The sequence below is a fragment of the Erythranthe guttata genome, chromosome 9 (genome assembly GCF_056151865.1).
Source record: "Erythranthe guttata isolate IM_541 chromosome 9, IM_541, whole genome shotgun sequence".
Taxonomy (NCBI): domain Eukaryota; kingdom Viridiplantae; phylum Streptophyta; class Magnoliopsida; order Lamiales; family Phrymaceae; genus Erythranthe; species Erythranthe guttata.
The window spans coordinates 4,686,892-4,698,576 of record NC_142541.1 but is presented as its reverse complement, the minus strand read 5'-3'; the positions used below and the strand labels follow the sequence as shown (position 1 = coordinate 4,698,576).

Genomic DNA, 11,685 nt, shown 5'->3' with positions numbered 1-11,685 from the left:
TTTCTGAGAAAAATCGAAAAATAATAAATAAAAATTTTTCGAAAAAACAAAGTTTGAATATTTTTTATTTTTGAAAAATAAAACTGAAAAAGATAAAAAAAATTTGGAAAAAAATCAAAAAAAAAATTCCGAAAATTTTTTGAAAGTATTTTTTTTTTCAATTTTTTTAGAAAAATAAAAGAAATCGGCAAAACTGAAGAAAAGAAATAAAAAAAGATAAAAAAACTAAAAAAATATAAATGTTATAAAGAGGAAAAAAAAGGTATTACCATATGAAAGGGTAATTTGGTCATTTTTAAGTAATTGGGTTGATGCTAGAGAGAAATCAAACATAAAAAACTATCAAATAATGGTGAAATAAAAAAAATTAAAGCTTCCTAACAAACATCTTATAAAATAATAGGCATGTTATTTTATAGGGAGAATCATCTTACATTGGTAACCAAAGGAGGCTTCAGAACTTTTAATAAATTTGCAAAAGGGAGAAAATGCAGAAAAATTCAATTTTTTTATTATTTTTTTGGTTTGAGTAACAGAAAATTTCAATTTAATGGTTAAAGTGTAAGTTCTGAATACATCTCTCTATTTTAATAGAAATCATAAAATTTAGGGAATCATTTGAAAACTTTAAAGTGAAATCAGAATTAATATAAAATTGTCGACGTCACCAGCTCTAATCTATTCCCGCCGCCACGAACACCGCCGGAAGCCGTTCGACCCCGTCCCGTCCGATAATCGCCGCCTCGGTACGCGTAAACCGCATATATTGCCTTTCCGGCTAATAAATCGCTTATTTTTTTTTTAGATTTTAGAACACGCCAGCCGCTGTTTGCTGGAACTTTGTCGCCGGTGAACCACCATGAGTGTGTGTGTGTGTGTGTGCTTGCTGGAACTTTGTCGCTAGTTGATCTTCTTCAAAGTTTTTTTTCTTGAATCAACTAGTTTAGTGTCTGTTCTTGAGAGAAGTCATTTATCCAGTTGAGTTTTTTTTTTTTTTTTTTTTTTTTTTTTTTTAATTTGGATGGATTAGCTCAATTGGTTTCTTAAGGGAATTTTTGTCCTTTAAATGTATTGTCTCAGTCATTTGATAGGGTTTTATTAAAGGAATTTTCTGTCTTTTAAGTGTGTTGTTTCAGTCATTTGATAGGGTTTTTTTTTTTTTTTTTTTTTTTAATTTGTTTTTGCTAATTTTTTTTTGGTTAATTTTTGTTTGGATGAATGGATGCCCCCTTACGTTTTTGGCATCTTCAATTACAAAGTTGTTCTTTGAAATCGAAACGCATGCTTCAATTACTCGAACTGGATCTTGATTCTTACGACCTCGAGAGCTCGAGCACGTGGAATCGAAGAAGCTTGAATCAACTTAAATTTGCTGCACCATGCTTTAGCCTTAGCATCTAGTTTATTCATTCATGATGTTATTGAATGCCTTTTGTATTACATTATTTTTCGGGATTTCAATGTACTTGTTTGTTTTTATTGTAGGCAAGCATCTCGAGTATATGCTTCTTCAAGCAGTGCCAAAGTCCGCATCAGCCTACATTTCCTTCTCGAAACTCTTGTCGGAGCTCTCCCAAACCAAGTCCGTAAAACAAGGCCTCCAAATCCACGCGCACCTAATCAAAACCCGTCTATCCCAAGACGCGAAACACCGCAACCACTTGATAAATTTCTATTCCAAGTGTAAAGTCTTTTCCCACGCCCGTAAGCTGGTCGATGAAAGTGAAAAGCCAGACTTAGTTTCGTGGTCTTCTTTGATATCCGGGTACGCCCAAAATGGACTCGGGCAAGAAGCCCTATTATCGTTTCGAGAAATGCACGCCTTGGGCGTTAGGTGTAACGAGTTCACCTTCCCCAGCGTGCTCAAAGCGTGTGCAAGTACATCCGACTTTACGCTTGGTAAACAAGTTCATGGAGTTGTATTGGTTACTGGGTTCCAGTCGGATGTATTTGTCGCCAATACTTTGGTGGTTATGTACGCAAAATGCGGTCATTTGATCGACGCTAGGACACTGTTTGAACACATACCCGAAAAGAATGTCGTTTCTTGGAATGCTTTGTTTTCATGTTATGCGCAGAACGATTATTTTAGTGAAGCAATGGCGTTGTTTCAAGAAATGATTGCTAGTGGGACTAGGCCAGACGAGTTTAGTTTGTCGACTGTATTGAATATTGCAACAGGGCTAGGTGATATCGGTCAAGGGCAAAAAGTTCATGGATATCTAATAAAGCTCGGATACGACGGAGATCCGTTCTCACTGAATGCACTAGTCGACATGTATGCAAAGGGGGGCGATTTCGGAAACGCAATTACCGTATTCGGTAATATTCAAGAACCCGATATCGTTTCTTGGAATGCGATAATTGCTGGTTGTGTGTATCATGATTATAACGGCAAGGCCTTGGAGTTGTTAGAGCAGATGAAGAAATCCGGGTTATGTCCGAATATGTTCACTTTATCGAGCGCTCTTAAAGCGTGTGCGGCGTTAGGTTTACCGGAATTGGGTAAACAGTTTCACGCCGAATTGATTAAGATGGAGGTAATGCGGGACCCGTTTGTGGCGGTTGGACTCATTGACATGTACTGCAAGTGTCGTTTGATGAAGGATGCGATGGTGGTTTATCGTTCGATGCCACCGGAAAAGGACTTGGTTGCAATTAATGCAATGATATGCGGCCACTCACAGAATCGGGAGGATGAAGAAGCTCTAACCCTATTTGTGGAGATGCACAAGCGATGTATGGAATTCGACCAGGCGACTTTACTAGCAGTTCTTAATGCAATTGCTGCTTCGGAGGATATTGTTTTCTGCAAACAAGTTCATTCGCTTGTCGTGAAGTCGGGTTACAAAGCCGATAGTTTCGTTTTGAACAGTCTTGTTGATTCGTACGGGAAATGCAGACACGTACTCGATGCAGCTAGAGTATTCGAAGAATGTCCGGATACGGATTTACCATCTTATACATCGTTAATGACAACTTACGCGCAATGCGGGCACGGCGAAGAAGCTCTGAAGCTGTACTCGAAGCTACTAGATATGGATCTTAAGCCAGATTCTTTTATCTGCAGTTCTCTTCTTAATGCCTGTGCAAATTTATCGGCTTACGAACAGGGGAAGCAAATACATGTTCACGTCTTGAAGCTGGGGTTTATGTCGGATGTTTTCGCCGGGAATTCGCTTGTGAACATGTACGCAAAGTGTGGGAGCGTAGAGGATGCTGACAACGCGTTCGACGAAATTCCCGAGAGAACCGTCGTCTCGTGGTCCGCTATGATTGGTGGGCTTGCACAACACGGTCATGCCAAAGAAGCCCTCCGTTTGTTCGACGACATGTTGAGCGACGGCGTTTCTCCGAACCACGTAACGTTAGTCAGTGTCCTTTGTGCGTGTAATCATACCGGTTTAGTCGACGAAGCTCAACGCTACTTCGATACTATGAAAGAGCAGTTCGGCATAGAAAGAACGCACGAGCACTACGCTTGCATGATCGATGTTCTTGGCCGATCAGGGAATTTGAATAAAGCGGTCGATCTCGTAAATAACATGCCCTTCGAAGCCAACGGTGCAATTTGGGGGGCACTTCTTGGAGCTGCTAAAACCCACAAAAACGTAGAGCTAGGCCAACGCGCCGCCAACATGCTTTACGCCCTCGAACCGGAAAAATCCGGTACGCATGTTCTTCTCGCGAATATATACGCATCGGCGGGATTATGGGAAGACGTCGCGAAGGTGCGAAGATTAATGAAAGAGAGTCGAGTGAAGAAAGAACCAGGAATGAGCTGGATGGAGGTGAAGGATAATATATACACGTTTACAGCTGGCGACAGAAGCAACCCTAGAAGCGAAGAGATATACGCGAAGCTCGAGGAGTTGGGGTATTTGGCGGCGAAAGCTGGGTATGTACCTATGGTGGAGATTGACCTACACGACGTTGAAAAGAGAGAGAAGGAACTTCTTCTCTCGTACCATAGCGAAAAACTCGCGGTGGCTTTTGCGTTGATTGTGACCCCACATGGAGCACCGATTAGGGTTAAGAAGAATCTCCGCATATGTTTGGACTGCCATACGGTATTTAAGTACATCTGCAAGATTGTGTCGAGAGAAATCATTATTAGAGATATTAGCCGATTTCACCACTTCAGAGGAGGATCTTGTTCGTGTGGGGATTATTGGTAACATTATTTTTTCAGTCCCGATTGGACTCCTATGCAGCTAAAAGCGTAAGCTACTCTGCTAATTAGAAAGGTTTTGTAATTTAGATGGGTGCCGAAAGTGACGAGTCCTATATTATGAGACTGTGGCATTAAATTATATCTTTAATTTCCTGATTTGCGATTTCGATCTCGATTCTGATTTATTTCCTTGGGTTCGTAAATATTGAACTTGGCAGTCTTTTAAGGTCCCGTTTGGTTGCCAAGATAAGCCATGATTAACTAAATTAGTTGGACTTAATTTGATGTTTGGTATCCACAATAAATTGCCCCGGGTCGACCCGCCAAAATTATATAATCATGGCTTATCTTGCCTTCTAATGAGTTTTTTTGGTTGGACGTCGCGAGCTCCAGTAAAATATTTGGGTTTCATTAGATTATTTAATTTATCTTGCTAATCTTATCTTGCCAACCAAAGAGGGCCTAAGGGTTTTGAAGCGGTTGCTTCTAATTTTTGTCGAAACATGTTCTCTGATTAAGCTCTGTTTGTAATTTAGTCCTGATCGTTTATTCCATTGCCGGTACTCTAGTTTGATGGAGTGTTTGAGCAATTGATGCAAGAAACTGAGTACTTTATACTTATTCCCGTTGTCGGGGAATTGTTTGCTTGTCTTACATTATCTGGTTTATTTTGTGACTTTTGGAACTAAATCATGTTTGCTTCTTGTCTGAATTCAGTTATTCGGTTATCTTATTTTTTCGCCTTCAGAAAAAAAGGGTTTTGCTGGAACTGGAATTGCTTAATCTTTTGTCCAATGGCCCTATCCGATTATCCTACCAAGTTTGAGAATGGAAAGTTCTTCGTTCGTTGAATATCGTAAGGTAAATGCTTTTGACCCTCTTTATAAGTTTTAATTGCAAAGTTGATACAGTTGTAGAACAATTTTGGGCTAAATACATTTTGCACCCCTGAAGTATAGCCTATGTAACACTTACCCCCTTAAAGTATCATTTGTAACCCTCTTCATAGATTTTAAAATTAAAACGTAATAAACATAACAATCTAATAATTATTGGATCATAAAAATTGAAAAGTAACTAAAATTAAATTATTGGAAAAAGAAAGTAATATATATATATATATATATATATATATATATATATATATATATATATATTGTATAATAATGAATGAAAATATATTTTAAGAAATTAATGAACTAAAATAAATTTAAATACTTAAGATTACTATTATTTATGTATTGATTTCTTAAAATTTATCGATATGAATATATTCGATTAATTGGTCCAATAAAAATTAGATGTTATTTATTAAATATGTACCCAACAATACAAGATAATTTTTTTAAGTAAATTTTAAAATATTGCATTTTTCAACAGATATGTATTGTTGTATAATTTAATTATTCTCTTAGTTATTATTTTAAATAAAAAAAGAAAATTTTAAGGTATGAGGGTTTAAAATACAAATTGAATTGAGCTTGAGGGGGGTAAGTGTTACAAATGATACTTTAGGGGGTAAGTGTTACAGAGGGTATTACATTAGGAGTGTAAACTATATTTAACCCAATTTTTTACACCATGTTTTGAGTTTTTAATTCTGCTGCCGTACTGTATCCTTTCACCGTATGCGCGTTTTAATGTTTTGTTCCCCGTTAAACTCTAGGGTAAATTACAACCACCCCTGAGGTATGGTCAAATTACGAAGACCCTCCTACTGTTTGGGTAATTACAACCACCCCTCTCACCTATAAATATTTTTACATGTCCACCCTTGCGGTTTCAAATTTAGTGGAATCTTCGAGATTATATGGAATATTATCACTTTTGTACCCGTTTTATCTCATTCGAACTTCACATTTTGAAGCAAGATGATCATAATATGTGTTTTTGGGCATGTATATATCAGATTGTGGTACATCAGCAACTGCATTTACAAAATGAGTACAAACTAGAGCATATTCAACAAAATCTAGATGATTGATTATGTTGAATTTGACAACATAAGGGTGGATGTGTAAGAAAAAATCATAGCTGAGGGGTAGATGTAATTATTCAAACAAGAGGGGTTTTTTCGTTAATTAACCATACCTCAGGGGTGGTTGTAATTCACCCTAAACTCTAATGTGACCTGATTGTATTATTTGCCTCATAAGCTCTAGTCTACTCTTCTCCATTATTCATTAGGAGGTCAATTTACTGAAACCCGATCTTGCAGCCCATTTCAATTTGATCAGAAAAGCCTAATTAAATATGGGCATGTGAGTACAAATTAGTTTAAGCAGTTCAAAATCGACCTGGATTAATTTGTGACCCGAATTTGAACTTTTCAAGGTTCGGGAATAAGTAATCTTTCATCCACTGTATAACTAAACCATTTTTCATCATACCGTGTGTGTGTGTGTTCTTTTTTTGGGTTGCCAGCTTCTTTTGGCTTTAGACAGTTCCAATTTTCGTAGTACGTGATCAGAGGCAACGAGCTTTTAAAATAGTTTTGTTAGTTCGTGATCAGAGGCAACGAGCTTTTAAAATAGTTTTGTTAGTTTTAAAGTAAATAGAAACCTCGTACTCAGGATTGTATCTAAATATTGATATGAAATGCTCCGTTCGATTCCAGTATCTTTTATTTATCATCTTTGGAGCTATGGCTGCATAAGTGAATGACTAACCAGTTATTTTGTTTATATAATAACTGATTAAAATTCTTCTATGTTAACTAGGAAAATGACTAACCAGTTATTTTCTTACCTTAAATGTTTTATTTTCTCGTTCGACTTAAAGTGCCTATTGTCCGTAATTCATATTGTAACAGTAGATTTGCCATTCTTGTAGACTTGGAGAAGAACATGTTTTCTCGAAAGTTGTTCGTGCCACATTTTTGAACAATAGCTTCTCTATTGAAAATGATTGTATGAGTGAATAAAAGAATAGAAAGAAGCCAGAAGCCAAGTCTCTACCATTCGCTCGAGGTGAGGAAAGAATATCTTCTCCGTCATATTCATGTGATCTGTCAACCTTGCCGAATTACCCACCTAACAAAGAAACCGATACCAGAATCCGTGAAGAAGCAAATAGGTCGCCTATAGGGATGGCAATGGCTCCCGGTTACCCGGGCTTTAGACCCGGAACCAAACCGGTTGGGGCAAGTTTGGGTCTAAATGGGTTCGTGCGAGGTTTATCTTTTCCACGCAGATTTCTTTACTCGCCAAGGTTTTAACGAGACAGCATATGTTGATTGAAAAAATTGTACATTATACCCTTTTTTCTAACCGGGGTTGTTTTTTTCCAGTGAGTTCTAATTACTCGGAAGGTCTTAACGAGGCAAAAAAAAAATAGTCGTTTGATAGGAATCTCCAAAGGAGAGTGTTGTATATAGTATGAAATTTGGGGTTTTCTAACATAACTATACTTAATGATTCTCAACTTCCCTCCATTTTATTAACTTCCCATGTCTATTCTATGGTTTAGCGGATATATAACTTCCATCTGCAACTCATTTGTAACCCCGAGTAATTTTACACCTATACAATGGAATCTCTCTATCCTCTAAAAGATAACCCACAATATAATTATCTCTGTATGTATTTGTTGTTGTATTCTTTCTTTCTCCCTTTGTATTGTTGTTTACATTAAACTATGTCTCTACTACATTATTCCACAATCGCCAAACCAAAGAGTTATATAAATAGGTCATTTTACAAAATGATTAACCTTATTATTTTTGTTAACGATTTATACTTGGATGGATTATAGTATTACTGAACGAAAGTTGTGAGTCCTAGAATATTGGTGATGTCTATTTCCGGTGGTTATGTATAGGGGTGGAAGTCGGTTGGATCAGATCGGAATTAGCTTTTTTGGAAAATTTTCAAAAAAAATCGGAAGTTCAAAATCAATTCAAATACCAGTTTCAAAATTTTCGGAATCTAAAACTTCATTCCAATTCCAAAAGGTCTGGAAATTTCGGAATTTTGGAAAAAAATCGGAAATCACATAAGCTTTAAAATTCAAAAATTAGCGGAAATTTTATGAAGATTTCATAATTTTTCAAAAAATAAGAACATCGACGATCGATAAAAGTAAAACTAATAACTACTAAATTTAAGTTAAAAAATAAAAATAAAAATAAACACATCATAATACCCAATAAAACTTCTAACAACAATTCAATATGTAAAAATCCTAAAACAAAACTTAAATCAAATTATTGTTTCATAAAAAAAACACACTTAAAATAATTATTATATAATATATATTATTTATAGGTGTATTTTTCGGAAAAAAAATTGGAATTTTTCGGAAAAATTGGAATGTTCGAGAATTAATTTCGGAAATTAAATCGGTTCGGAAATCACAAATTTCTTTATATAATTTCAATTCCAATCCAAAAAAATCGGAAAAATTCGAAAAATGGAATTTCGGAAGTCGGAACAAAAAATGTTGTTCTCAAATAGAAACTTTTCAGATCGGAACCAGCAGAAATTGGAATTTCTGTTCGAACTTGCACCCCTAGTTATGTAGTTATTGCTCATGTCTATTTTATTTTCGGAGCAATTTCCTAGTTGGCCCCTAGATACTAGTTTCTGTATAATCTCTAGTTATAAGTTTTATTTTTCTCCAAGTCTACATAAAATGTTGTGGCAAAAATAGTCTTAATAACTTATGGAAAATAATATGTGTAAATAAAATCACCTTTAAATCTCTAAACAAAATCACATAAACCAAAATATCGGAATAAAAACCACATCCAATTTCTTACAAAAACTACTGCAAATGTAAGAACCCTATCCTCAATAATGAAGTCCGTCTTGTCATAGATGTAAAATCAGAAAATGTAAATGCTTCTGAGGTATATAATTTGAGGGTTGATTTTGCCAATTCTGAACAATTAGGGATCAAATCGCCAATTAGTATCAATTACCCATTATGGGAGATAGACAACTTGTAATAAGATGATTTATATATATCAAAAAAAAAAAAAAAAAAAGAAGGTAGCGATCTCTTTATTTTCTTGATAACTTAATTATTTAATTTAATTTTGCATAGAATATAAATACAATTTTCATCTATAGAAAAACGAAAATAAAAACAATTATCCCGAATTGGTTTATAATCTTAAAACATCAACTACCATAACCGATTTTTAAGATTTATCTCATTTTGCATCCGATGCAATAACTCCAATTATTATACCGAGCTGCTCCAATCGATAGTTCTCATTTGTTAGCGGGGATCCACTTTTGAAGACATGTTCACATTCATAAACTTCTTCAAAGACCGTGTCTCCTTGTAAATGAAGGTCGACGTAATCTCTACGCTTCAAAGATTCCGGTGCTCTTCTCAAAGAATCGAGAGCATTTCCGTAGTTTTCATTACACGTTTGGAAATTGCTTATAAGTTGAGGATCTTTTGCGGAACGCAAGAGCGACAAAATCTTGGGTCGCGTCGCTGTGGCACTAGCAGATGCCAATTCTATGGCTATCCCAGCCAACTCGTCGTAGCCGGCATTTGGGGAACGAGGATCGGATCCAAGAACCCTCATACAGAAAGCTTTATCCTTACAACCTGAACACACATTTTCAAGAAACGAAGCACGTGCGAATATTAATACCATGTTTAAGAGGCACACGTACGAAAGGGTATATTTGTAGTGCTGGAACATGGCTTATATATAATTAGCGTGATGTATATATATATTTCAAGAAGTTTATGTGTTCTGCCAAGGTATATGTTTCAGGTAATCTTATATAGAAATTTATCTATGTGCGGTTCTCTTAAATATTCATAATCTGTAATCAAATTTCTATATTATATGGCTGCTGAATATTGCTGTAATAATGGGTGGAAATTGAAATGTAATTAGGTGTGGAAATTGAAAGCTATACGAGATTTCAATTTTTAATCAATATTATTATGTGGTTTATATTTTATATTGGAAGAGTTTTATTACTATATTCAAGTAATAGTTGTATTCGAGTAACAACAAATCAAGTTACAAAGATCAAAACATAAAATTGTTATAATTTTCCCTAGATTATAACGATCAAAACATGAAATTGCTACAATCGTACGCAGATAATAGGAGCTAATTGCATAGACCCCCCTGTGAAATTTTGAATGGTTAAAAAACCCCTCATGTTAAAAATATTAGCATTGACCCCCCTATATTATTTTTGACAAAGCACACTGGTCCTTATTTGGAAATTATCAGTTGACTTAAATGAAATGACTAAACTAACCCTCATATTTTTTTAATAATTTATATTTCAATTAAATAAATAAAATGCAAAAAAAAAAAAAAAAAAAAAAAGAGAAAAATAAAATTATCACCCAAACATTTTCTTTCTCCCGTAACCCATTCTTCCATTGAGCCCTCCGCCGCCGCATCACCACAACCACGGCCGCATCACCACCACCACGGCCGCACCACCACGGCATCACCACCACCACCTCAGCCGTACCACCGCCGCATCACCACCACCACGGCCGCACCACCGCCGCATCACTACCACCACGGCCGCACAACCGCCGCATCACCACCACCATGGCCGCACAACCGCCGCATCACCACCACCACGTCCGCACCACCGCCGCATCACCACCACCACGGCCGCATCACCACCTGCCTTCCCACCCCCAAAAAAATTATGCTTTATGTTTAATGGGTTCTTTCATATCTCTTGTAAATCAAGATTTTACAAATTATGCTTTATGCTTTATCTTGGTTGTTTTTTCTTCTTTTGCAAATGGGAAGGTTATGTAGATTAATTGCTGGTTTTTGTTTGTTTTATTTTATTTTTTTATTTTTTTTATTTGGCGAGGAGCATATCTGAAGGAGAGGGGAAGAAGATGGTGAAGTTGTGAGAAATTATGAAAATTGCAATTTGGTTCTATGCAATTTGGAGAGAGGGCTTTTCTGAAATTAGTGGGGATTGAATTGAAAATTCTGAAAACTTCATTTTGAGCTTATGAAAAATATTTTGGGTAAATTTATAAATTTCAAAAATTGATTTAAAGGGTATTTAGGTCTTTCTAGTTCCAAAATACGAGGCCCAGTCGCACAAAGCGCGAGTGTATAACACATCGAGCTCGTAGGGTCTTTTTTGGCTTTGACTATATTTCACAGGGGGTTTTGTGCTAATATTTTTAACACGAGGGGTTTTTCAGCAATTCGAGATTACACAGGGGTGGTTTTTGCAAAAAACCCCAGATAATAGTGATCAAAATATGATGCACTATTTAGTCGAAAGAAGTAAAAAAGAAAAAAAAAGAAAAAAAAGAGAGAACTTTGATGGACTATAATGTATGCAGATTACAATGGGCAAATTGCATACAACCCCAAGGATGCAAATTTATTTGCACCCTATCTAGATCAAATTTGATTCTAAAAAAAAAAGATCAAATTTGATTCTAAAAAAAAATACATTTGCTTGTGATTTTTCGGAAATTACCTTAGTTAAATACTAAAATTGCGCAAATCTCCTTCACTCTAGCGAAACTGCTTTCCCTCC

General features: G+C 35.8%; 2 protein-coding genes across 4 annotated transcripts; one reads left to right on the top strand and one right to left on the bottom strand.

The window, feature by feature from the left end:
* The first annotated feature begins 379 nt into the window (after positions 1 to 379).
* Positions 380 to 7,597, top strand: LOC105951227 (pentatricopeptide repeat-containing protein At3g26782, mitochondrial). Of its 3 annotated transcripts, none has more exons than XM_088823598.1 (4): positions 380 to 746; positions 1,486 to 5,035; positions 5,841 to 5,899; positions 7,007 to 7,597. In XM_088823598.1, the coding sequence occupies exon 2, from the start codon at positions 1,503 to 1,505 to the stop codon at positions 4,176 to 4,178; it is 2,676 nt and encodes an 891-aa protein (XP_088679724.1). In that variant the 5' UTR covers positions 380 to 746; positions 1,486 to 1,502; the 3' UTR covers positions 4,179 to 5,035; positions 5,841 to 5,899; positions 7,007 to 7,597. The 3 variants fall into 3 exon arrangements, with proteins under 3 accessions (XP_088679724.1, XP_088679725.1, XP_088679726.1); XM_088823599.1 differs by lacking the exon at positions 5,841 to 5,899 and having other exon boundaries at positions 418 to 746; positions 1,486 to 4,222; positions 4,923 to 5,035; XM_088823600.1 differs by lacking the exon at positions 5,841 to 5,899 and having other exon boundaries at positions 428 to 746; positions 1,486 to 4,222; positions 4,892 to 5,035.
* A 1,732-nt stretch (positions 7,598 to 9,329) lies between these two features.
* LOC105951498 (pectinesterase inhibitor) lies at positions 9,330 to 9,788 on the bottom strand. The gene has a single exon (XM_012974956.2). It carries the CDS (start codon positions 9,786 to 9,788, stop codon positions 9,330 to 9,332), a length of 459 nt encoding a protein of 152 aa, XP_012830410.2.
* Between the last annotated feature and the right edge of the window lie 1,897 nt (positions 9,789 to 11,685).

Bases quoted from the DNA above. Each gene is read 5' to 3' on its own strand.
- LOC105951227 (XM_088823598.1), top strand. From the start codon at position 1,503: ATGCTTCTTCAAGCAGTGCCAAAGTCCGCATCAGCCTACATTTCCTTC.
- LOC105951498 (XM_012974956.2), bottom strand. From the start codon at position 9,788: ATGGTATTAATATTCGCACGTGCTTCGTTTCTTGAAAATGTGTGTTCA.